Raw genomic sequence first — 27784 nt, forward strand, 5'->3', positions numbered from 1 at the left:
TTTTCCCACTCACTCTCTCCCTTTTCCCACTCACTCTCTCCCTTTCCCCACTCACTCTCTCCCTTTTCCCACTCACTCTCTCCCTTTCCCCACTCACTCTCTCCCTTTTCCCACTCACTCTCTCCCTTTTCCCACTCACTCTCTCCCTTTTCCCACTCACTCTCTCCCTTTTCCCACTCACTCTCTCCCTTTCCCCACTCACTCTCTCCCTTTCCCACTCACTCTCTCCCTTTCCCCACTCACTCTCCCTTTTCCCACTCACTCTCTCCCTTTTCCCACTCACTCTCTCCCTTTTCCTGTCTTCTCTGCCTCGGCCGTCTGTTTTTGCGTTTTTGCCCGTGTCCCTGCGGTGGCCAGATTTCACAGGTCACGGGAGCTGTCTGATGCAAGAGTGGAGGTGAGGATTTCAGTGTCCACCACACCCCAGATGGGCCAAACTGAGTCCAGACAGCAGGGCTCACTGGCGCTCTAACTAAGAGCCAAGCCGCCCCACAGGAGACCGACGGCCACCCCGTCACCTCAGATGTCATCTCTGAATTTGGATTTATGAAGGATGAGTATATGGCTAACTGTTTTCATGTGCATTCTCTTCATTTGTGCTTATGGCAATACCCCAGTGCCACTGAAATTCAGTTTTTTTTATGCACTGCATGTTGAGATGTTACTCTATCAAAATAATTCATGCATTATTGATGTAATAATACCTTGAGAATGGTATTGCCTGAATTCAGTACTTAGATTTTCCTAGTGTCTTCCTGTCTATAGTCACATAATGCACAAATTTGTCTAAACACTCAGCACTAGCGTTCTGTTTAAAGGGACTCAGTTTTGTACAGTGAGCTCCACTGCGGAGCGAGACCTGATTCCCGCCATTTCAGGCCACCCAGAGCTGAAGAAGAAGAAGACGTTTGGGCTGTTGTTCGGTCCTATTAATATCATCTATTGGTTAAGTGCTCTATAGCTATCGGCCCATGCAGAAAATATAACACTGTGTTATAATCTTGGAGCCTTAAACGGATTGGAGGAAGGCATTGGGGGCAGGAGGGGGTTGGGGGGGAGGGGGGGGAGGGGGGGGGGGGTTCTCATAGCTCCGGGCTCTACTCTGTTACACAGCATGCTTCTAAAACAAGGATAATATTAGGGCTATACTAAGACCTCTCATAGTTCTGACAGTTTATATATGAGCTTCATGTCATCCCTGCATTCCTGCTATCAGTTACTGTGAGTATGAATTGGTGTGTGTGCATGTGTGCGTTTGTGTGAAATTGTGTGTGTATGTGTGTATTTGGGGAGGGCATTGAACAGCACATTTTATTTTTTTGTTCCATCCCTTAGACAAATTGTGAAGGTTAATCCTTGCTTATATCCCTCCCTCATCTTTATTGAATTATTCTGCTCATCACCATCAATTAAGCATCACTCTCGCACACTCCACGTCCTTCACGTCCACATCTCCCTCTGTTCATTCAGGTGGTCACCTCTCACCTCTTCTCTGACCTCTACCCATCTGCTTTGTGTGAGGCAACTCCTGCTCTGTTTCTCCCTCTCCCTTCCTCCATCCTGCTCCATCTCTCTCTCTCTCTCTCATCCTCTCTCTATCGCTCTCTTTACCCTCCCACTCCCCTCCCTCCTTTCATCTCCCCTCTTTCTGTCCCTCTTTTACTCCAGCCCCCCCCCCCCCCCCCCCCCCCCCGCCCCCCACCGCACCCCCCGCACCCACACACCCCTCTCACATGGCACTCAGGTCATGACAGGAGCGGGACTTCTGCCTCATCATGCGACTCCCGCGGTGTCTGCTCAGGTCTCTCTCCCGCTCTCTGTCCCGATCTCGCTCGCGGCCGTGCGCGCGAGGGACCAGGCCAGAGAGGAAGCGCTTGGCCCGGCTCGTCAGGCTCTCGCGGCGGCCGCCGCCGGCACCCGCCACCGCCACTTGCTGCACCATCGGGCCAGTCGGGCCCCAGGCTGTGGCCTCGCGCCAGACGCACGGCACCGTCCAGCAAGTCAGAGGTCCGGTGGTCCAGCGAGGCTGAGAGCTCCAGGTAGAGGCAGTCCAACATGGACGCAGTGGACTGGGCCTCTGGAGGGGGAGAGAAACACACAGGGAGATGAAGAGAGAGAGAGAGAGATGGAAGGAGAGACAGACAGACAAAGAAAAGAAGAGAATTAGAGATGGATAGATAGATAGATGGAGAGAGAGATGAAGGAGAGACAGACAAAGGGAAAATAAGAGAAATAGAGATGGATAGATAGATAGATAGAGAGAGAGAGAGAGAGAGAGAGAGAGAGAGAGAGAGAGAGAGAGAGAGAGAGAGAGAGAGAGAGAGAGAGAGAGAGGGTGAGAGAGAGTAAGATAGAGTAAGATAGAGAGATGAAGAGAAAGAAAGAGCATGACACAATGAGAGCACCCCAAAGGGAGGGGTAGTGAGACACACCCTGAGACACGGTTGATGAATACACCTATGTGCCTAGGCTATAACCATCAGTCTAGCACATCAACAGGAATGATCTCTCAAATGAGTGACTGAGAGCCTTCCTTCAGTCTGCACGGACCACAGCAGGAGTAACAGATAGAGACAGCCCAGTGCTGTGGTGTGTCAGTGTGTGTGTGTGTGTGTCTGTGTGTGTGTGTGTGTGTGTGTGTGTGTGATGGGCTAAGCTTGGACACAGCTGATTTTCTGACTCAGCAGGACTGTCACACGCGGCACATCGGCTGGTGTATGACCGAGCCCAAGAGAGTGGGATGAGAGAGAGAGGAGAGGAAGAGAGAAGAGGAGAGAGAGAGGGGACAGTGGGAGGAGAGCGGTCGAGAGGACAAGTGGAGATGAAGGGGGGTGGTGGTTGACATCACAGAGAGTAAAGATATAAAATGGCACGTTGTGTTATCATAAAGACGGACAGAGTGTCATCTCCCCACAAATGCCACCCATTCATTCTAAGTGCCTCTGTGTGCAGAACTGGCCCTTGATTCAATATCATAAATACATTTTATGGCTCTGAGCCCATCTCAGGACATTGTGCACCAAAGACACACCCTTCTTTTTGTGTTATCATCTGATGTATCCCAAACACACACACACACACACACACACACACACACACAGACACACATACACATATATACACACACACACACACACACACACACACACACACACACCACATACACATAGACACACACGCAAAAACACATACACACAAGGGGTTTCAGATTTCCGCTGTGAGATTCAATGTCAACCAGCAACAGACCGGTCTTAAACAAGCCAGGTCAATAGCTGACTCTGTTCACAGGTGTAAGTGAATGAGGCCAGAGTAACGGCAGGGAGAGGAGGGAGAGAGACATGGTGCAAGCATCATTTCTCATGCACATGTCTGCATTAGAGGAGAGAGCAGAACTGCTGAGGACAGCAGCGGTCGGATAACACCCACACATACTGTACAGACACATATACACTACACACCACACACACACACACATATACATACACACACATACACACGCACACACAGACAAACACACACACACACACACACAAGCACACAAACACACACACACACAGACACACACACACTATACATACACACATACTTCTGCACACATATACACACACACACACACACACACACACACACACACACACACTTCTGCTATCTTCCCGTGTGCCACACCCATGACAGACCAGAGCAGGAGTCTCACTAGCGTCGTTAACACAGACAGACTCAGGCTTCATCACCTGGGCTACTCGATCTGTCTGTTGCGTCAAGTAACAAGTCTCTGGCAACAACAGGCTCCTGCTCCCAGGCCTTAACACGCACTCCAAAGAAGCTATTGTGCTCTTCTTTGTGGAGAAAATGTGCCAAGCAGGGTTTTTTTTTTTCTTTCCCTTTTTTTTGTCTTTTTTTCTCCCCCCCTCCCCTCTGTTCATCCCTCCCGTTATCACACCTCCCCACACATATGGCATAGTGTTAGCCTCTCCATACAGGGAGAGAGAGGGACGTGAGAGAGTGTTGGAGAGAGAGAGAGAGAGAGAGAGAACCAGAGGTAGAAAAAGAGAAAGAGAGATTATTGAGTACCCTGGCAATAATGTGCACAAAACACACATGCACACACAGACACACACACATACATACCTAAACACACACACACAAATACACACACACACAAACACATACCTAAACACACACACACAAATACACACATAAAGATAGTAGCAACGGCCCCCTGTGGGAAACAGATAATCCACAGTAAACAGTGCAATCGGCCAAAAGACAAGAACTCGCCACAGGATCCCACTACAGCATGAAAACACACACACACACACGCCGCAGGAACACACAACTGCAAACCCCAGCACCAGCACACTGCAACACAAAGCAGCAGCAGCAGCAGGGTGGAGGCCGTCCCACAGATGGAGCAACATAAGCCAGCGAGAGAGAGAGACACAGAGAAGTAATTAAAGAAGAGGAGACAGAGGTAGAGGGATGGATTGGGAACGACAGAGAGAGAGACCGTGATAAAAAAGAGACTTGGGAAAGAGAAATAGAGAGATTGAGAAAGGGAAATAGAAAAGTGCATAGAGAAAAGGAGAGGTAGAGAATGAGGCGGTATTGATGGAGAGACAGAGACAGAAAGAGAGAGAGAGAGAGAGAGAGAGAGTGAAAGAGCAGGTAAAGAGAGAGAAGGCTGATTTGGGTGTGTTGGAGAATGTGGCTCTCAGAGGAAACACATTGAAGCTGCACAGAGCTATTCTTGGAATGACATCGGGGTGGTAGTGGACTGATGGATAGACCGAGGACGGGCGCCCCTCCCTTCCTCCCTCCGTACCCTCAGTGCTGATCTCTCGCGAGCGGACGAGGTCACTCTTGTTGCCCACGAGGATGATGGGTGTGTTGGGCTGCGTCTCCCTCAGGAGCAGGCGGAGTTGCGAGGTGCGGTGGAAGCTGCGGCGGTCTGTCAGCGAGAACACCAGGATGACCACCTCGCACTGCAGCGTCGACAGGTCCTGTCAATCACAGGACACAGGGAGGGAGAAGTCAACAAACAAGAAAAAAAAAACACTTAACTAAATAAAAAAACAAACACACAGGCATAAACACACACAACCATTCAGACGGCACGTTGAGCAATAACATAATGGGTGCCGCATGCGAAGGAGATTACACTGCTTTAAAGGCAGCGTGACTAGCTAGGTGGTTGCTTCTGGTAGCGGCTGCCCCGGTGGCTGTGACGGATCAATCAGCTCTGCGACTGCGGCACGAGACTGGCATCTCCTCAGTGCCAGGTAAGAAACACAATTGGCGCCTCAGACCTGCCTTCAGATCTGTCAGCGGGCAGGGTAACGGGGGCTGGGGGATAAACGTGTGAAATCGAGGTTAAGTGGGATGCAGTTCCTCTTCACAAGGGACCCTGCTGCGGAGTTCTGATTGGGAGACAAATGCAAAGGCTGGAGGCATCTCTGAGGTACTGCCAAGGTCAGACAATACACATAAACACAGACCACACACACACACACACACACACATAAACATACAGAAGTGCAAAAAACAACAAAGAAATACGTCATACACATATACACACTCTTTCTCTGAAACACGCAGATGTACAGTCACACACACTTCTGTCACACACATGCACGTACACCAGAGACATGGCTCTTTTCAGGCTGCCCTACATCCCCTCTCTTCAGCCCCTCGGCGGAGCCCACTGAAAAATTCACATCCATCTTTTGGCCAATGGCGTGGTAGCCCCTGGAGCAGGGAATTCACCGCCCCAGAAACAGCCTCCGATCTCTAGCCGAACGGAAGTGACTGAGGACCCACCCCCACACCCCCCCACACACACACAAACACACCCACACCACCTGTCACCCTCTTACACACACACACACTCACACATGCATACACATAGATACACACATGAATGCTTAGACACACACATACACAAACAGAAACAGACAGACACACAGACAGAGGCTCATCTTCACAGTGGAGCAGAGCTGAGCTGATGCTGGAGGCTGGCAGACTAAAGAAGCGAGTGTGGAGGCGCATGGGGGAGAGATCAATAAAGGGCATTATGATGGAGAGTGTCCCGCCTGTTCGGCCGACAAAGTAAGAGGCTGTTGGGTCGGAAGCGATGAATGGCCGCCCTGCGAGTGGTCCTCCCAGCGCCAATCTCATCTTGTTTTTTTTCCTCTCTCTTGCTTATCTCTCTCCCTCTCTTGTCTCTCTCTCTTTCTCTCTCTCTCCCCACACACAGCCCAGGCCATCTGTCAACTTCCCCCTTTCCCTCCCTCAACTGAACACACACACACACACACACACACACAGACACACACACAGACACACACACATACACATACACATATACGTACACAGACAAACACACACAGGCTCTCTCACACACACACACCACCACCAGTTTTTCTCCTAATTTTCACATTCTTTTTCTTGGATGAGTCACTCTGATCCAGACGCACAGCATTTTTTTTATGTTAAGTTCATTAGGTATACCAGGTGTACAGCTATGCAAACAGAGCTTTCATACAAACCAAACAACGGCTTGATAAACAGCCTTAAAAACCGTACCTAAAAAATGTATCTCATGATTATGTAACATTAATAATATGCTAGTCTTTTAAGCTGTCCTGTGGTTCGCCATATATGCACTTGTAAGTGCACTTGTAAAAGTCAACTATTATAATCATCAGATATTACCTGCTGCAATCATACAGCAACACTCATCTGATTGGGATTTATGTAAAATAATCGCATTGTGTGAAATAATCCCATCCAGGCCTAACATATATACACTCATATAGGTAAAGGAACTACGAGGGTTATGGGCCATGAGCTATATGAATGAGATGGTCCAGCACTAAGCCCCTGGCCTGCCTGGCCACTAACCTCAAGAGATATCAGCTGACAACAACAACAACAACACAATTCAAATCACACAAGTTAAGTTTTATCCCCCCCAAAAAAGAAAAAAAAGAAATAGAAATTCAAGTTCAGAAGGGGTCAGGGCAAAGCAGATTAGAGCCATAACATGGCGTGCTTTTAAAACTCCTCTGTGCGGACGCCAGCCCGGCGGCTCCATCAGCAGCAGCCTGCGTAAACACACCTTTTCCTGGAACACCAGCGGCCCTGGACTGCGCCCCGGAGGAGCCCAGATTAGAGCGCGAAATTAGGCCAGGGTCCCAAGCCACAGGAGGTCAGAGAGAGAGAGAGAGAGATAGAGAGAGGGAGAGGGATAGAGAGAGAGAGATAGATGAAGGGGGAGAGAGATGAGGATGGTAAGAGGGGTAGCTAGGAGTGAGAGATTGAGGGAGGGAAAGAAAAAGAGAGAACAAGTGGAAGGGGGGATAAGACAGGGGAGCTGAAGAGAGAGGGAAGGAGAGAAAAGAGGGGAAAAAGGAGAGAGAGGCAGTAAGGAAAGACATTTAAAGCAGAAAAATCGAGGTGGATGACAGGTTAAAAAGAATGATCAGAAACAGAGAGCAAGCCACTTAGAGAAGACGTATGAGGGGTAAAGAGGCCGGGGGTGACAGACAGAGTGGGAGAGGGGGAGGGGAGGCACAGAGGGGGAGGGGGGGGCTCCTTCATCATCTATGGTCGAAGTGAAAATCTGATAATTGGATGTCGGGCTTAGCGGTGCGGTTTGCTGAGTTGGTTCCTCTGTGCCGGAATGAGCACCCACACCCCTCAGGAGGGACATAACTGGGGCCATCTGTCAGCGTCTGACACAAACAGCACACACACACACATACACAGCACAGACACACACACACACACACACACACACACACACCCACACACACACACACACACACACAGTCACACACACAGCACAGCAAACACACACACAGCACATGGACAAACAAACACACAAACACACACACAGCACACACACAGCACATGGACAAGCAAACACACACACACACACACACACACACACAAGGCACACACACAGCACATGAACAAGCAAACACACACACACACACACACACACACACACACACGCAGCACACAAATAAGCAAACACACACATGCACACCAACTATACATACCACACATGCACAGTTGAACGCACAGACATTAAGATATAAGCACACACACACACACACACACACACACACAAATCCACAGATGTCCAAAGACACCCCTCCCAGCCACCACCCCCCCCCCCCCACACACACGCACACACACACACACACACACACACACACACACACACACTTGCACAGATTCATAGACAGCCTCATGAGTCACTCACACCACAACGAGTCCATCCTGGCAGTACGCTTCTACCCAGCACACCTGAGCCCCACTCTGACCCACATCCTCTACACAGCACATACACACAGTGCTACCGCATCCTGAAGCCATCCTCCTCACAGCAAACAGCATTACCACATCCTGAAATCATTGTCTACACAACACATCTGCACAACACTACCGCATCCTAAAGTCATCCTTTCCACAGCACCTACAGACAGCACTACCACAAAATGAATACAAATGACTAATATACAATCTCACTCCTAACCTCCTCATTCAAGCAAAGCAAACCACAGAAAATAACATGGGTAGGGCTGGCTGGGACAGACCAGTCTGATCTGAAACTCATTAATCCACTTTGGACACACACACACACACACACACACACACACACGCACACACACACACACACACACACACACAAACACACACACACACACAAACACACACACACACAAACACACACACACGGCTCCCACCCTTGGACACCTCAGCAGTTTTTCCACCATGAATATTTCACCCAGGGACCAGATCAATTAATTATGGGTATTAACCCTTAAAGGAGTACCGTCACACCGGTGTGACGGGAATGTTGGGAAATGAACGTTCTAAAGAATATCTGGGTTCATTGAATTCAACATAGAATTTTAGAACCTTCAATTGTTGCGGAACTTAGAATGTTCAAAAACCTACACCTTTAAGGGTTAAGGGCTCTGGGTGTGGGCTTGGAGGGTTGGGTGAACAGGCTTTGCCTCTGGCCAGAGATAGACAAAGTTAGCAGAATGGCTTGACATACAGTATAGCTACTTGAACTGTAGCTTACAACACAGTATATTACAGTATGATTAGTTGTGGCCTTTTGAATGGGTCAAAGCGAGGTGATGGTGAGTACCACTCTACTCAAGCGAACAGACTATAGAAAGATAGGTATAGGCAGGCTAAGCTGTGTATACATTAAGTCGGGTAAATACGCATATAGAGGTGAAAACAATCTCCATTTATAGTATTGTTTATCAATATCGTTTTTCAAAAATGTCAGCGCTGATGGCAGCTGATGGGTAATGGGCTTTGTTGTGTGGTGTGGTGACTGAAAGCTCTGGTTCCTTGTAGGGGAAGTTTCAGGTTCACAGTACAGGTGACAGGACAGGAGTGGACTGAGCTCTGGCTCTCTGGCTCTAACTCAGGCCACAGCTGGCCGGCCAGGCCCCGCCAGGGCAGAGCTGCCAGGTCTGAGACTGCCCTCTGTCCAGCGAGCTGCCACCACCCATCCCTTTCACATTACACTGAGCTGGCCCGGTGTTTTTTTCACCACTGAGGGAAATAGACAACCAGTGGCCACTGGTGAGTGAGGGAGTGACAGAGAGAGAGAGAGAGAGAGAGAGAGAGAGAGAGAAAGAGAGGGAGAGAGAGAGAAAGAGAGATGGAGTGAAGGAGAGAGGGAGGGAGAATCAGGAACGGAGATGGAGGGATAGAGGTAGTGAGAGGGAGAGAGGGGACATTCTTAGTGCCAAAACATGTGGCTAAGCAAACCTCTGAGGCTATTTTAAGGAGTGGGATGACTTATTAAAACCATTTTTGCCTTCACTGTCAAAAAGCTCTCTCAGGGCTTACCAGGGTTGTCCAGACCGTGTGTGTGTGTGTGTGTGTGTGTGTGTGTGTGTGCATGTGCGTGTGTGTGTGTGTGTGTGTGTAAGTGAGTGAGTGAGTGAGTGTATGTGCGTGTGTGTTATGTTGTGTGTTCGCATGTACTATGTGATCTGGTGCTGCTCTTGCTCCCGGGTGGGTGAAGGGATTGTGAGTGATTTGTGGGCATACACAAGGTGAGGGCAAGGTGACCTAGATGGCTACTGGCTCTGCAGAAAAACACGGTCAGATAAACCTCAGAAACCACTTGAGGTGAAGTGTACTGTAGCATGACCATATTGAGCTGTGCTGTGCTGTGCTGTGCTGCGCTGCGCTGCGCTGCGCTGTGTTGCGTTGCGTTGCGCTGCGTTGCGCTGCGTTGTGTTGTGCAAAGCAGCGCTGAAGTGCTTGTCAGTAACTGTACTATACCATGCTGTCAGGTGCACTACTTCCTTGTGCTGCTGTATTGTGCTCTGTGGTTTAGGGCAGGGCAGCATTGAGACATATACGGTTTTCTCTGCGGCTGCCTCGGATGCGATAAGGTGGCAGAATGAGTTCACGGTGGCTGTCTCCTACATTAGCAGCAAGGCAGTATTAGGGTTCACCGTATGGCCATTGATGCCTTACTTACTGTGGCTGTCTCTCACATTAGCAGCAATGCAGTAGTAGGGTTCACCGTTGTGCCGTCAGCCGGACACTGAGCTGGGCGTGTTACAAACTGCCTCTACAGCAGCAAAAGAGGTGAGACCTTGCTATGGGTTTAATTGCTTGCCGAGGATGGCTGCATCTTTAAAAAGTTGCTCAACTCAGCTAAAAAGGAAGTTAAATCCATTGCAATCAGATGGATGGTCAGGCATTTAAAAGCCTGTATAATCTCCTCAATGCAACATCATAAATACATAATACATGTGGGTTCTTGTGTGTCGACAGCCGCTACATATGGGTACATATATTTAAAGTGCAGCCACCCTCCAGTGCCGTGCACATAAACAAAAAAATTATAATCACGGCACACCTTGCCGCTCCGCGGGAACAGGTTTGGTGGGTCACTGCACGACTGAGATCACAGACTCGCACGAGCGCAGCCCCGCTTACATCCCTCTGCTCCGCTCGCCGGTCGTCATGGCAACCACAGGGAAGGCATTTAGGTGGGGTGGGAGGTGGAGATGTGAGGAGTGTGTGTGTGTGTGTGTGTGTGTGTGTGTGTCTGACTCTGCGGCCCCATTCCTGAGGTCAGGGGTCACATGATGTAACAGTGCGCGCATCGCAGCGCTGTGGGGAGGGAGAGCAGGGCAGGATTCAGGGGCAGAGGGTCACACAGTGGCCGCTTTTATGTGCCCGTCCACTTAATTCCATCACCAACCTCAACATCAACGTAGCGACCTGCGCCAGTCAAAGCCATGTCGGATTTCACAAATCCCAGCTGGCCCTGAGCCTCCGATGGTGGGGGACAAGGGAGCAATGAAACACCATGATTGAACACAAAAACACAGTGAAGACTAGGACCCATAGTAAATGAGGCCATGGGAGGAAAGAGGAGAAGAAGAAGAAGAAGAAGAAGAAGAAGAAGAAGAAGAAGAAGAAGAAGAAGAAGAAGAAGAAGAAGAAGAAGAAGAAGAAGAAGAAGAAGAAGAAGAAGAAGAAGAAGAAGAAGAAGAAGAAGAAGAAGAAGAAGAAGAAGAAGAAGAAGAAGAGGAATAGGAATAGGAAGGGTGAAAGAATGAGGTCTGGGCAGAGAATGCAGGACTTGTGCACTGACCTAAATGAAGCCGTCCCTGGGCTAGACATGGCACAGTTTAAATTATTCAGGCATATACAGTGCAGCAGATGCTTCAAGAACAAAACAAAGAGGAAGTGCGTCTCTCAGATGAGTGCCAGGCCAGCCATCCAGCACTTGGCCTCAGTCCACACTGTTTCCTCAACCATTGTTTAATCACGGAGGACTCACTGAGCATTAAGCTATTTTACCCATCATTCAACAACAACAATCAAATAAAAACAACAACAACAACAACAACATCAACAACAAAAGTCAAATAAAAATAAAAATACAAAATGATAAAAAAGTCTAAACATCTGTCAAAGCAAGAACCCTGCACAACAGCCATCTGTCTATTATGCCCTTAAATTGGTCTACTTACACAAACTGGTCTAATTTCAAAATTACATTATCTCTTGCTATTTATTCCATTTGAGAAGTTTCTACTATAAGTCCCTTTGAGTGTGTATCACAACAAATTAATTAATTCAATTTTAAGAGAGGCAAGGTAAAAAGGCAACTTGCCTCATATTCTCATAAACAAACATTAGGCAGTGTTTCCCCCTTCTATGATAGAGATGACCATCCCACATTTTGGTAAGGTTTACAGCAAAGGGGGCTGCATCCACACAACAGCACCATAGTCTAGGACTGACATTATAGTTGATTGAACAATGGCCACTCTGTTATCAGAGAGAAGACGTTATCCTGTATAGTTCACCCAATTAATTTTTTTTCTTTTTTTACTCAAGCACACATTTTAAATTAGTTTAAAGTTTGCCATCTTGCCAAATATCCAGATATTTGTAATAAATAACTTCAATTTGTGCTCCATTCAGGGAACAAATACAATAGGCACACTTTCTTGATTTAGTCTTTGATCATTTAGAACCAATTTTATATTTCTGCACAGTCAACTGCACACTGAGAAGGTCACAGTGCTTGATCTATGGATGGCAAATAAGCATAAACAATTGTATCATCTACAAAAAAAAAATAATTCTATTGAAGCACAGACAACATGTACAATGTAACAATAATGAGCCTAAAATCAAGCCTGGTGGAACACCATCTTTTAGTCTTAATGCCTCTGAGGCTAATCCTGTCACATCTACATGCTTTGTTCTATCAGAGAGGTAGTCTTGAAAATGACTGAACGATAACTTCATCAAAATCCGAAGGCCAGTTTTCCAAGAAGTAGAAGTATAATTGACAGTGTCAAAAGACAGATCAATAAACAGAGCTGCACAATGTTCCTCACTATCATCATCAGCAGCTATATCATTTACAACCGTAGCTGCTGTAAGGGTGCTATGGCCAGCTCTGAACCCAGATTGATAAGGACTTAAAGGTCATATCAGTGATGGCGGGGTAATGTCACTTCTGTTGACGTTCAAACAAAACATAGAGCTAGCTCGCTACTCCCTCCCCCTCCCTCCTGTGCATTTAAAACTCTCCTGAACGCGCATATCATAGGTTATTCGTTGGAACACTTTATTTTGCCTTTCAGTGGTTGGCAACACTTGTTGTTAGCAATTGTTTTTGTGTGCAGATCTCAGAGCCTAGGCTGTCTACAGAGACACGTTTTTTTGACGGCCTGCTTATGGGGCGGGCAGCTAGCGGATCGTTAGGAAAGATTAGATGAACGTGATCATTTATGTTTGGGCCTTTTTTGGGCCTGCAATCGCTGATACATAGCCTGGGTGCCAGCCGAACTTAGTCCCCACAACATTTAAGGTCGGGAAATTCGGTCTGGCATTGCTCCACTGTGAAGCAACTATGCTCGCCCAGAGCTTGGCGGACCAATCAAATCGGGCTTTACGATGATGGACAGGTGAGCAACAGTGCCTCGTCTATCGTGTCATCCGAGCACGCTTAGGCGCAACGCTGTGGCTAGAAAGAGAAAGATGGCTTCTAAGACCCCATATGGAAAATGCATATTATTTCAATGAGGTTTTATCACTGAAAATTATTATTTCTGAAAACTTTGGCCAAAGTTGAGATGTGGGAAAACTCATGGTTTCACTTTCATCAAGGGAAAACAGCGTGTTGAATTTGTGACATGTTGTTCCCTCGTTCATTTGAAATCTCTGATTGACCACCTGTTCGAGGGATTTGCTACAGCCTTTCCCAGCTGTTAGTAACATGTTTGTAGCATATCAGTGTTCAAAGGAATTGTTTTTAAAAACGGAGGGGATATAGGCTATCAGTTTTTTCCTAATAGCCTACCCTACTAGGCCTACATATCTCTTAGATTTAGCTAATGAGTGTTGTAGGAGGTATTGACGGCACAATAACTTTTACAAAAGACCAGAAAACAATGTTAAGGCATTTTGTGGAGAAGAAGGACGGTAATTATGCCCCATAATTACGTCCCAATGGAGCAGTATCAGACTCATATTCTGACTAGAGGAGTCACTAGGGCTGATTTCCAAACTTTTTGAATAGAATCAGAAAATAGTGTTAAATAGGGTTGCAAAAATGCAAGTGAAATGTTTAGCCATCTCAGGGGCAACAATCTAACGGATCTGCACCCAGTGAACTTTAAATACACTTGGAATTGCACAATGCCTAGAGAACTTCAGATTGCTTTACTGGTCTGAGAAGGAAGAGTTATTACTTGAATATGAAATCCTGTCTTCCTCAGAAATAGTGACACTGAAGTGGCCTTGAGTCTCTACTGTCTAATCTAATAATACATGCCATTGAGTCGATCACATAGCATTATTAAAAGCATTTGCAAACAGAAGTTTGCTGACTTGCTTTGTCTTTTCGTTCATCTTGGCACAAAAGAGAATGAAAAAAGAGCCTAGCTTCTTCAGGCGCTCTACTCGATGTTGGGTAATGTCACTTCTGTTGACGTTCAAGAGCGCTAGCTCGCTACTCCCTCCCAGTCTGGGCTGTCCACACAGACCACGTTTTTTACAGTGTATCGCTTAGAGCACCTTAATTAAAGCTGCTGATCTTTTTGACCTAGTTAGTGAGTGAGGGTCAACTGCACTGCGTTCTCGATCTGGCTGGGTAAATTAGACTGGGATCTTGTGAACTACACACACGATCAAACTGAAAATCACACCTTAAACCTACCATAAAATGCAACACATTAGAAGAATTTTATTCAATACACGGTAACAAAAGGTCAGTCTTAACCGTTGCAGTCATACATACACAAGTCTTTTTGCCCTGCTGGCTATGTGTGTGTGTGTGTGTGTGTGTGTGTGTGTGTGTGTGTGTGTGTGTGTGTGTGTGTCGGCTGTAGTCTGTTTGCTGTGTGTCTCCATTTGCACAAACAAACAAACACACACAAAATCTGCTCCTAATTTTAACATGGGGGATTTTTCATTTGGATTTGCAGAGGGGCTCCGGGTGGAGGGAGTGACTGATAGCTGAGCAGAGACAGTGATGCGGCGTGGGCACTGCGATGTGTGGGATTTGTGCTTGCGTGGCACTCACCTGCTTCCAGTTGTCATAAACGAGGATGGTGCTGTCCTCGTCATCCAGTGTCACCCGCCGCTGATAGCCCTCGCCTGTAAGACAAGGCAGAGCCGTCAGTCAGAGGGGGGCTCCATCAAAACAATCTCTCTCTCTCTCACTCACACACATACACTTATATTGTCTATCAATCTCTCTCTATGTGTCACACAGACAAACTCACATAGACACAAAAAACACACACATAAAAACACACACACACACACACACACACACACACACACACACACACATGTATTCTCTATCAATCTGTCACTATATCTCTGTCACACATACAAACTCATACTCACATAGACACAAAAACACACACACACACACACACACACACATATTCTCTCCCTTCCTCTCTCTCTCACACACACACACACAGAGTCCTGTTTGACATGAACTATTCAGACATTATTGCACCTGAGTAAATGCCCAGAAGTGCCTCTATCATCTGACACATATTGTGCTTGGGTCGGGGAAGCTCTGATGAGGCTCTTACGGAGAGCAGCACCTAAGCTCCTGAAGCAACAGATCCCTCTCCCTCTCTTCTCTCCCTCTCTCTCTCACACTCTTTATTTCTCTCATTTCTCTCTCTTCAGTACTCTGTCTGTCCTCTTCCCCTCACCCTCTCTCTCTCTCTCACATACATCTCTCTCTCTCTCTCTCTCTCTCTCTCTCTCTCCCTCTCTTCTCTCCCTCTCTCTCTCACACTCTTTATTTCTCTCATTTCTCTCTCTTCAGTACTCTGTCTGTCCTCTTCCCCTCACCCTCTCTCTCTCTCTCTCACATACATCTCTCTCTCTCTCTCTCTCTCTCTCTCTCTCTCTCTCCCCCTCTTCCCTCTCTCTCTCTCTTGTTCGCCGTGGAATTGGTTTGATAAGAGTAACAAGCTATTAAACCTGCCTTGGAGAGGAGGTAGGGTAGGGAGGGAGTCGGGGGACAGGGGAGAGATGAGGTAAGAGAGAGGCCGGGCAGGGAGGCTTCACTTCATGTCATGCCACATGTCTCACGATGTGAACACACTCTGCCGCACATTCACATTCAGCAGCATAACATTCAGCAGCCTAATCAGGGATCTGTTTACCAGCCTCAGGGAGAGACAGTTAACAAACAAACAAACAACAACAAAAAAACAAGATGAAAACAGGCTTGAAGGTCAGCACAAAAAAACAAAAACAAACATCAATGTAAACATGAACTTGCAGGGTTTATTTGTCTGCTTGTTTGTTTTTTTGTTTGTTTACCGCTTGAGCTCTCGGAGTCCAGGGACAGGGAGCGGTCCGACTGGCCAGCCAACAGCAGCGCCAGAGAGGACTTGCCCACGCCGGTCTGGCCCAGGAGCACGATGCGAAGGGGCCCGTGGTAACGGTCCTGGGGGGCCTGCCCCAAGGCCTCCCCCCCCTGGGCCCCGCTGACGGGTGGTGCGGCGGGCTCGTCAAACCCCGGTGCCCAATCATAGTCCTCCGAGACGGCCTCCTCCCGTCTCAGCTGGTGTTTGATTGGCAGAGGGGTGCTGCCTCGACGCAGAGGGGGCGCGGCGGAGAGCAACAAGCCATAACCCTGGGCAGGGAAAAGCAGGAAATGGAGATTAATTCACCATCCACCGGGCAATGGCCGTAGGGGGGCCATGGCAAGAGCAAGGGACTGGGATGCTGTATCTACAGAAGGATAACTGGGAGCCACAAGCTGTCAATGAAAACTCGATTAGGAATGACTGCGCTGCGGCGCACTTCATGCATGAATGTCTGACTAGTCTGTATTAATACTGCATTAGCGGGAGGGCTGCAGGCAGGTTACAGCATAGTACATGCTCCCACTTATGGGATTTCTGCAGGATTGTACATTAAATAAAAAATGGGTCAAAAAGCGGCCAGCCGTCCACAAAGCAATCTGACAGAAATAAACTTCCTGATGCGCTCTCTCTCTCTCTCTCTCACTCACTCACACACACACACACACACACACACAAAGAAACATAATAACATTAACCATAACCAAAATACACACAAACATGACAACAAGATCAGTATTGTATTGGCCTGCCCAAGGCTCCTGTCCAGTTAAAGCATCTTAACGCTGATTTCAACAAGGCAACAATAGGAGGATTCCTTCTTATTCTCTCTTTCTCTCTCTCTTTCTCTCTCCCGTATGTTTACAGGAGCTGGGTGTGCGGATAGCTGCCATTAATATTAATACGCAATTAATTCTGAGCCTGCCCTGTAGGAGACAGCAGGTGAGTGTGTGACTACATCAGGCTGATATACTGTAGCCTACCTCAGAACAGGGACGTCAGCGTGGCGCTCAGACTCAGACCCCCAATTACACTAATTGAAAGAAGCTGATTAATTAATCATGGCTATTGTCAATAAGATGCTGGGGAGGGGGAGAGGGGCGCAGTAGGAGAGAAACGTTTTCGGTGACATATTATGTTATCTATAATATCGCTAATAGCGATAGCCTTCACTAGTTTAATTGTGGTCCGAAATATTACTTTATTTTATCCCATCATGTTCGAAAAAAAAAAGATTGAGTTATACAGTCTATAGGCTAGCAATTCTAAGAGTGAGCAAATAACGACAATTACAGCTTACTTTTGTGAAATGGGCAGTTGCATTCCGCACAACAGCACAAGGCTACAGATGTGTTTTGTCTACAGGGGAGGAGAGAGGCACGTAAGGTAGATAAAGGGAGAATACATGTATACACAAAGTGATAGTAATCCTACAACGCCTCCAGTCGGCTCTTCGGTATGCTCTCCGTTAGAGGGTGTGTACACCGGCTCGAGAAGGCTGAATAAAGGCAAGCGATGCTGGACTAGGCTACATGCGGATATAGGTCGCTGGAGACTGGGGAACCTGGGAAGTGTGAAAATGGGAAACAGGTAAAATAATCCATGCGACTTACCTGATCTGACATCGTTCTCAATTTTTCATCTATTCTCACAGAGAAAGTCCTTGACAGTGGTGGGCACGATCCATGTCATGTCACATTGGTGCTAAACGTTCGCCGATGCAACCTTCCACCAGTGTGGGCATTTACGACAGTAAATGCTTTAGCCTACTGTTTCAGATTATAAAACACATGCTTATTTAGCCGCGAGACGCTTAAAAACGCTGTGTTCAGCCACAACGCTGCTCTGTCTGCTACGCTACACCTGAGACTCTCGTCCAGTTAGGAGAGTGAATACTGTGTGCGAGAAGAGCGCTTAGCCCGCCTCCCGTCCCCTCAGACCCTCCTCCGCCAAAGAGAAATACCTGAACCTCTCTCTCTCTCTCTCTCTCTCTCTGGCTATACCCTAAGCATTGAGAGAGTGCTCAGCCTATTTGTTTACATCTGCTTCGTGACTCATGTTCGTAAGATAGAGACACACAACCCACTAGTATGCTACTGTATGATCGCATTCTCTCATTAGACAACCACGCATTATAGTCTGCAACAGAACCCTGAAGCCAGAGTCAAACTGGGGGCATCTGGGAATTACGCTGAATGACAAAAGACACTTGAAGTTGTATTAGTTATGCTACTCATTCCCCAGCAATTTAGGACCTGTTGTTGATCTTACTCTCCAAAATAAAATTAAAAGTTCACCATCAGCCTCCTAGTCATTTCGGCGTTACATTGATATCTGGTGCTTAGCAGGTGATTCTTGGGGGAAATGTGGTCTGGATTTAGCCTAGAAATCTAGACATTTGCTGCCAGGGCTAGTCTAGCAACTCTCCGTTGGCTTGTGAGCTCGAAAAATTAAACTTCTATCAGTCCAATCAAATCGTGTATAGAGTTGTTAGGCGGGCTTAACATAATGATTGATGGCAGAGTTGCAACGGTCTGGCTTGAAATCCCTGCTACTTGAAAACAAATAAGACAATGTTGACGAACAGTGTGACACGAGTTAAGCTTTTATTAAGTTGGAAAAAGTTTGAACTAGCCAACTAGCTCCACTGGTGGGAAACCATGGGACTCATAGCACTGTCCTATTGAGTGCAGAGGAAATTTGAAAGACAACCGATTATCCCGCCCCTAGGACTGAGCACTGGTGAGTGCCCAGACCCCAGGCTAGTCTGGATTAGTTCCAAATGATGATGTAGGCCTGCATCTTTTTAGACTTAAAAACGTGAGAAGATATAGTGAAAATGGTAACTGTGAAATTTATTTTCAGGTTCTGGCGATGTTAGAGAAAAGTAGCCTACTTCAGCCAATTCAGTCTATGTCAGCCTTGTACTTAGTCTTTTTAGGCTACCAACACTTGAATATACAAACTAGGTAAATGTAGATTTACCACAATCACTAAGTACCTGAAATACATGTAGTCATTAACTGCAGATTTATGATGTTATATGAAATCTCCATATTAAGACCTGCTCTTTTGGTCCCTATAAAAATTTTACATTCTAAATTCTAAATTCTACATAGGGCTATTTTATGTACAGTCCAAGACATTGTAGGTCAAATATTAAAATATAGTTAAAATATAGGAGGTCATAAACAAGTTGGAAAGGTTCTTTCTCTCTCTTTCTCCCTGACTCCAGAGAGACAGTAGTGAGAGATGTGTTATGAGTCCTGGCACTTCTATGATCGAGCCCGCCTACTGCCACCTGCTGACAAACGCGGCAAAGCACACATGGCTGGCATGAGGACCAAGCGGTCTTGCTCACACATGGCACCAGAGCTGAGCAATCACACTATGCCATAAGCTCACAGTGACATGAACTCACTAATCCTGAGGATAATTATATAGCACCCAGGGGGTTGAGGGGAGGTGCTGGTGGGGTTGTGTTGGTGAGACATGAGCACGTTCAGCGCAATTGGAGTTGTATGATTGTTGCCGGAGCCACTGTAATTCATCAAACACAAGCACTGCAATTATCGCGACACAGGAGGAGCAGCTAAGTCCTGATTAAGGTCAGGCCTCCTCCACGGGTCAGTGTAGAAGTGAAGTGGTGACTGACACATCAGAGGGACTCCTCCCACAGCGAACCACAATGAATGGCCCACTGGCGTCCACATACTGTATAAAAGCCTCCTGCCTTTCTCTTGGATGACCAGAATGTTACACATTTGTGTGTGTGTGTGTGGTGGTGGTGCTGGTGACCTAATTAGACCGTTGTTATCGTGGGGATTCAGAGAGATAATGTGATGATAATGTGTCCTAATGAAGTCAATTTCATGTCCTATTTAAGTTATGAATAAATAATCAGCAGGGATGAGTGCTGAAACATCAAGTTTATTTTATCCCTTTACATCAACAGAAGGCTTTGCTGTAATAATAATATAAATAATAAAAGATTTTTTAAGCATTTCCTTTATTATTAATGACTAGAGCAGCATTGCTGTTTTTACGGTTTACTGCATTTCACAATCAAGCAATTGACCTCGTCCTCACTACAGTAATGAACTGTTATGCAATCATGCAGTGTAACTTTCACTACAAAAGCAGACAAATAAAATATTTGGTGCATAAGTAGAAATAGAAAAAAAACAGCACAGTAAGCATCCTAACCCTAATCCATAAATACATTTTTTTGGGGGGGTGGGGGGGCGGCAGTGGGTTTGGGTGAAATGATGCAGCTCAGGGGCCTCATTACAGAAACTTCCTAACTCTGAAATCCTATCTTATCTCAGTTTAGGATGGCATTTAGGATTTTTGGTATTACAGAAGCATGTTTCCTAACTGCATTTAGGAAAAAGGCCTATCTTAACTTAAGATAGGAATTTGGCCATTACAGAACCATCCTAACTCAAGAATTTCCTAACTTAGGAATCCTAACTTAGGATGGCACATACCCTGTCCTAAATGCAAAATAACTGCCAAAACTGACTGCAACAGTCTTGTGAGAGTGGTTGCCTAGCCTATGACAAGATGATGGACATGGCTGTTAGGGACACCATAAAGCATATTTCACTAAATAAGTTAATTAAGTGAAAACTTAAAAATGTAGCCTATAAGCTATGTGTTTTAAAACATTTATAATATTTATAACAATTAAATATTAATAATTATAACAGAATATTAGACTATTACTGGTATGTATTATTATAAATATGTTTTTTGTTTTTCCATTTTTTTATCCTGTTCATCCAATGAATCAATATCGACACACTCTCTTTCTTCCTACATAGGCCTAACCTAGACCTATTTCTCTCTGATATGGTTTGTCCATCTTGAGCAAACAACTGTCTTTAGAACACCATCTTTGCAACCTGACATTCTAATAGATACATTCTCATAGATACAGGCAGTCTTGTATACATTCTAATCATAGAAACAGGCATGACAGGACGATTGCCGATTTAAAAATCTAATTGACAGTTATGGTTAGGATTTCTTAAGTTAAGATAAGATAGGAGGTCTGAGATAAGATAGGACACAGCCATGAGTTTAGGAACTGCTTCTGTAATAGGAAGATAGGATTTTTCCTATCTTTGAAACTTAAGTTAAGATAGGACAAGCAGTTAGGATATTTTTCTGTAATGAGGCCCCAGAGCCGCCAGGCAGTTGCCAAAACCTCCTCTTCCACCAGCTGTGACCCTATGGCAGGCATGATAGTGCGTGGAGGGAGCCATGTCATAACAGGCAGAGTTCATCCATTCCAGCTGAGGGGACTGGGGTGCGCTGTCACACAGTCACACTCATTCTGCTCGACACACCACCATGAACTTTAAAGCGCTAAACAAATAAATATCTCAGCTGTAGCCCGGAGCAATATTCCAGTCCCAAATTGAGTGGGGGTTTGTATGGAGTGTGCGAGTGTGTGTGTGTATGTGTGTTGGGGGGGTTGTTATAGTGTGTGTGTGCATGTTTGCGTAAAAGGGGGAATAAAAGATAGACAGATAAAGAGGATGAGTGTATGTGTCAGAGGGAGAGAGGAAAAGCAGAGAGAGAGAATGTGTGTGTAAGTGTGTGAGAGAAGCAGAAGGCGAGAGAGAAAGAGACGGGGAGTGTGATGGAAAGAGTCACTGGGCAGCTGGCTTGCTGGAGCACTGTAAATTAAATGCCCTGTCATAAAAACATGAGTACACAGTTTTACATTCCTGATTCGTTTACCAGTGTTACTAAGCAACTCATATTTCTTCACTCGGAGATGGACTCAGGGGGCTCCTGTTACACACCTGCTTTTAAGATACTAGTCTAAAATGGCATTTTTCTCAAATTGTTTGGATTGGTGACTGATTTCTTACTTTGTGTTGTGTATGTGTTGTTTGTGTTAGTTTGCTGGGGACTGTACTACAAAGCGGGGTTACTGGCTTATCTGGGTAACTTCGAGAGTAACTTGATCACGCGTACTACGAAAGGTGGATATGTTTTAACCGAGGTATGCTGCCATGGCAATTACGCTGACATTACGCAGGCAATTACGCATGACAAGTACGCTGCATCTCAAACCTGCTCCGAGCAGGTTATGTTCTTGGTTAACCCGAGGTTTCCGTTAAACACACCCTTTATAAGTAGCCTACCACCCCTCCACTAACAATTCGAGAATATCGTCCGGATATCGTCCGGCGTACCTGGATGTTCCATACGACATAGGAGCGCAAATCGTGAGGGGCTCTCTTCGCAGGGCGAGGGGTTTTAGAGACCGCCATATATAGACTATATATATAGCGAATGGCTATATATATACTGTATGTCCGAAAATAAATCGGACATAGGCCTAGCCTACAGTATGCTGAACATCTGAGCAAGAATAGCCTTAAATAAATCGGACATAGCCTACAGTAGGCCTAATATAGCCTATTAAAATTATTTTATCAAACTTGTTTAATTGAATGTCATATTACTGTACCCTGCACATAAAGGCTACACATTTCCACAGCACCAGAATCCGACCGAATGCCTCCCTCAACCCATTCCATAATCGGCCTTCCACTATTATTTGCGATGGCCAACTCCTCTGCTACTGTAAAACACTCTGGTGCCTTACAGTAGTGTTCAAAGACACCCTTTTCTTGTTAGCTGTAAAACAGAGGCCAAGTGAAGGCTATAAGCATACTAGGCCGACATGTTTTCATAATTAAGAAATATTAATGCAAGCTATAACTATATAAACCTACTATTCTGAATAATGTGTTTGTGTTTCATTTTCACCTGCTGCCATGTGCGTTTGGCAATGGTGTTGCATCTGAAATGTTCACAGAATTAGGCATAGCCTACACTAAATCAGTCAATGGGGGCTACTTAAACATTCAATTATCCTATTACTGTAATCTATATGCCCACTTCTAAATTGTGTTGCATCTGTAGGCATTTCTGTGAACTCAAAATAGGCAATTTAATTATTTCAACTCATTTCAGACATTCCGCAAGCTATTAGTCATCCGTAACACATATTTGAAGAACATGTGGAAATAAAACTTTACTTTTAGGCATTTAGGCTTGCCTTGCTTTGTTCACTGCCGACGTATTTGATTTTTGTCGTAGAGTGGGTTTTAATTCCTCATAACTTGGCATAATAATTGTGCATTCCTCATCCGTAAAATAAGGTGATCGCGTCATCATTGAAAGTGGTGACTTGCGCTGCAACCCGCCCCTTTAATGTGAACGCGCACAAACTCAAATTAGGTTAACGCTGGCTCAACAAATCAACTTCATAATCAGCGTCGTAGTACCGATTAACACCACTTAAGATAACCAGGTTTTGTCAACCCCGGTTTAACCCTGGGTTACATCTGGGTAGGTTAAGCCCCCTTCGTAGTACAGGCCCCAGGTGTGCATACAGTAGGTGTTTGTGTATGTGTTGTTTGTGTTAGTTTGCAGGTGTACATAGGTGTTTGTGTGTGTGTTGTTTGTGTTAGTTTGCAGGTGTGCATAGGTGTTTGTGTGTGTGTTGTTTGTGTTAGTTTGCAGAGGGGTATTCCAGAAAGGAGGTTTAACAAACACGGAGATAAAACTTAATCTGGGTTGTCTGAACCTGTGGCGACTAAACCCGAGCTGTCGGTTCCAAAACACCGGTTACCAGTTAGTTCAATCAACCCTGTGTTAGATAACCTAGAGTTGTGCGCGTTCACGGCGAACTTATAAAGGCATCATCTATTGAGAGTCGAAACCATGAGTGAAACCGGCGAAACGAAGAGCACAGTATTTTTCAGAGGCGGAGTAGTCGAGGCTTACAAGGAGGAGAGAACTGTAATAACAAAAAAAGAGCAATACTTAAGCGTCTGCGTCCAAGACCTTGCTTGGCAGAGAATAGCCTAACTGACCACTGAAATGCGTAGGCCTACGTTTAGGATAGCCTATTTAATGTCAAAAGCACAATTAAATAATTCAGTGGACATCACGTAGGCTATTGTATTGACTGCTTTAAATGATGCTTTCTTAAACTAGCCTACCTTGTCACAGATTGAGTGGGCCATAGAATTCTTTGAGAATCCCAAATGTAATTTTCTATTTTAACGCGGGTTCTGCAGCTGTGGGCCAAGTTAAACTTTTGCGCCTCCATCATCGGAAGGGTGAAGAATGTCGGAAGGCATGGATAGCCTGTTGGACACATTTCGGTGCACATTTGGAAAATTTAATAAGTGATGCTGACCTGCCAGTTGGTGAAATTACACTCTAATGATCCTCGTGGGTTTGTGTCCAAGAAAACGAATGAAGTTGCGCAGGAACTGCTTTAGCGCAAGGCAAACTTTACGCACCGACCGACAGCTTGCCGATATGCTCTGCGTCTCCAATACTAAATTCCCAGTCGGAGAGCGATCATCGATGCACATCATTTCAAGTATTTGGACAGAGGCAAAAAGTGTAGCCTATTGAAAAACGATTTTATTCTTAACCAAACTAGTGACAACACGCATACCTGGCTGAGCTGTTGTGTAGGCCTAGTCTATATTTAAACTTATTTATTCATTTTCTATATGTTTTCCCTTTTTTGTAGCCTACTGCACTGTAATTATATCTTCAGTGTGTCTGAGATGTTTTTTGTCCATCCGATGTCTGGTGAGCCAAAGGCAAATGTCCTATGGTGTTGGCTAGCTAAGATTTATTTTATTTTATTCTAATCCATGCGTAGCCTAATGTAGGGATGGAGTCGGGAATGCTTTTCAAGTAGCCCGGCCCAATTTAGGATTCAGCGGAAAAACTATAGCGCTCTTGAAAAACTCGTTTGGAAAAGAAAGGATGGGCCATCATGTGATGTCGTGGTCTTATCGCCCTCTCACGGCTAATTCCACGGATAAATATTACATGATTTTGTGCTTCTTTGTCAATCGGACCTTCTTCAAAATGAAACGTCATTGTGTGACAAGTGTAAAAATAGCGGCATGAACATGCACTGAAATAACCGAACATAATTGAACATAACCTGAACAAAACCTACCCCTACCAGGTTAAGTTCAGAGCCTTACCATAGTTACTTACATTGCCTGATCATTTTTGAGCTTTCTGGAACTGAAATCCCAGGTTTACCGTTTGCTCTGGGTTTACATACCCAGTTAACTTCAGAGCCTATGTTACCATAGTTACTTACATAGCCTGATCATATTTGAGCGTTCTGGAACTGAAATCCCAGGTTTATCGCTAACTCTGGGTTAACCTACCCAGTTAAGCCAGTAAACCTGCTTTCTGGAATACCCCTCAGGTGTGCATAGGTGTTTGTGTGTGTGTTGTTTGTGTTAGTTTGCAGGTGTGCATAGGTGTTTGTGTATGTGTTGTTTGTGTTAGTTTGCAGGTGTGCATAGGTGTTTGTGTGTGTGTTGTTTGTGTTAGTTTGCAGGGGTGCATAGGTATTTGTGTATGTGTGTGTGTGTGTTTATCAGTTAGTGACATTTGTGTGTGTGTTTGGAAATTGTGTGTTTATCGTGTGTATCAATGTGTGTGTGTGTGTGTGTATGTGTGTGTGTGTGTGTATTTATTTGTATTTCTGTGTTACTGTGCTACTCTTTGGCAAGCCCACACACACATCACTGTGTCAGCCTAGCGGGCAGAGTGTGTGTGACCATATAGGAGACCGGTGGCGGGTTCGGGGGCAGCTGTGGTGGCGAGCCAGGGGCCACGCGACGGCACAGGGTCGTGACCTTCCAGCGCTCGGGCACGGTGGGCAGCAGGGCTCGCAGTTGGCGCAGGGCAGGCCGCGACAGCAGGAAGTAGAGCGGCGGGTTCCAGCAGGGCGCCAGGCAGATGAGCAGGATGGCGCTGAGTGACGCCACCTCCCAGAGCAGCGACACCTCCGCACTCGGGCTCAGCGGCACCGCCGTCATCGTCATCAGCATCGCCGACTTCTCCGTGGTGGTGACCATGCTGCCCGGCGAAGCGTTCATCTGCGGCGGCGGTAGCGGCTTGCTGGTGACCACCGGCCAGGCCAGAGAGCTGCCCAGCGGCGAGGCCACGTTGACGAACTCCAGCACGTAGTAGGGCAGCCAGCTGATGGCGAACACCAGCGTGGAGCCCAGCAGCAGTGCCGTGGCCTTCTTGTTGCGGCGGTCGGCGGCCAGCGTGCCACGGCAGCGCTGCAGGTGCATGATGATCAGGCCGCAGTTGACCGCGATGCACAGCAGTGGTGCCACGTAGTAGACCAGGAACGCCGGCACCAGGAAGCCCAGCCACTGGTTGCGGCCCACCGACCACGTGCAGCCGCCGTCGAAGCGGATGTACGTCACCTTGGGCAGCGCCATGGTGACCGCCACCAGCCAGATGACGGCCACTGTGCCGGCCCTGGAGAAGCGAGAATGGAGAGATGAGGGAGGTGAAAAGGAAACAGTTTTATTATTTTATCAGTCATGCCATATTCATGGATGTATTAATTAATTATGTGTCAGGTTGTCTTGGGCTTGTCTGAGTCTCATGCATGAGGCCATTTAAATCCATATCAATCACTGCACATTCAGAATGAAACGGTTGTTAGAGAATTTTCATTCATTCATTCTAGTAGTTATTAGATTTGTATCAGTGATTATTATCTAGTTATGACACTTCAGAGTAGAAACAAGTTACCAAAGGAATTCAAGGTCAACTCAAGGTCATGCGATCACAGGAGACAAGGCGTTTTACCATAAATGTTATGATCTGACTGAACTAGAATTCTTAGCAAATTTACCAAAAAGAACTTGTGTGCTGCATGCTGAATGAATGAGTGTGCTGAATGCCATACAGCTATTCTCTTCACAAGAGCGTGTAGCCAATGATATAAGTGTGTGTGTCTTGTGCATGCATAACATAGTGTGCATAATGTTTGTGTGTGGCTTGTATACCGCAGTGTGTGTGTGTGTGTCTTGTGCATATGTCAGTGTGATTGTCTGCTTGTCTGTGTGTTGCTCACTGTGTGTGTGTGTGTGTGTGTGTGTGTGTGTGTCGGACGCGCACTCACACTTGCATGGGGCGTACACTGGGGCGCGCTTGCGGCGCCACGATGCGGTAGCGGAGCACGGAGAGCGCGGCCAGGCTGAAGATGTCCACGCCGGCGGTCAGCGACGTCATGAAGCCCAGCAGCATGCAGATGCCGCCGCCCAGCTGCCAGTCCTGAGAGCTGGCGCTCAGCAGGACGCAGGGCAGGGTCAGCAGCGCGCCCAGGTCTGCCAGGCTCAGGTTGAGCAGCAGAACCGAGCTGGGCTTGGACCGGCGCCGCGGGTTACGCATCAGCACCAGCCACATGAGCAGGTGACCGCCCACCCCGACCAGCAGCGACAGCACGCTGACCAGCGGCAGCACCAGCGAGAAGG

At 46.4% G+C, this 27784-nt stretch overlaps 1 protein-coding gene across 1 annotated transcript; it reads right to left on the reverse strand.

Annotated features, from left to right (window-relative positions):
- Nucleotides 1-1729: 1729 nt before the first annotated feature.
- On the reverse strand, nucleotides 1730-18408 carry rem2 (RAS (RAD and GEM)-like GTP binding 2). Its single transcript, XM_042093438.1, is given in 6 exon segments — nucleotides 1730-1918; nucleotides 1920-2077; nucleotides 4823-5000; nucleotides 15110-15183; nucleotides 16381-16696; nucleotides 18041-18408. Coding segments are annotated over 6 exon segments (927 nt in total). The 5' UTR covers nucleotides 18053-18408.
- Nucleotides 18409-27784: the final 9376 nt, after the last annotated feature.

The sequence above is a fragment of the Alosa sapidissima genome, chromosome 1, assembly GCF_018492685.1.
Source record: "Alosa sapidissima isolate fAloSap1 chromosome 1, fAloSap1.pri, whole genome shotgun sequence".
Taxonomy (NCBI): Eukaryota; Metazoa; Chordata; class Actinopteri; order Clupeiformes; family Clupeidae; genus Alosa; species Alosa sapidissima.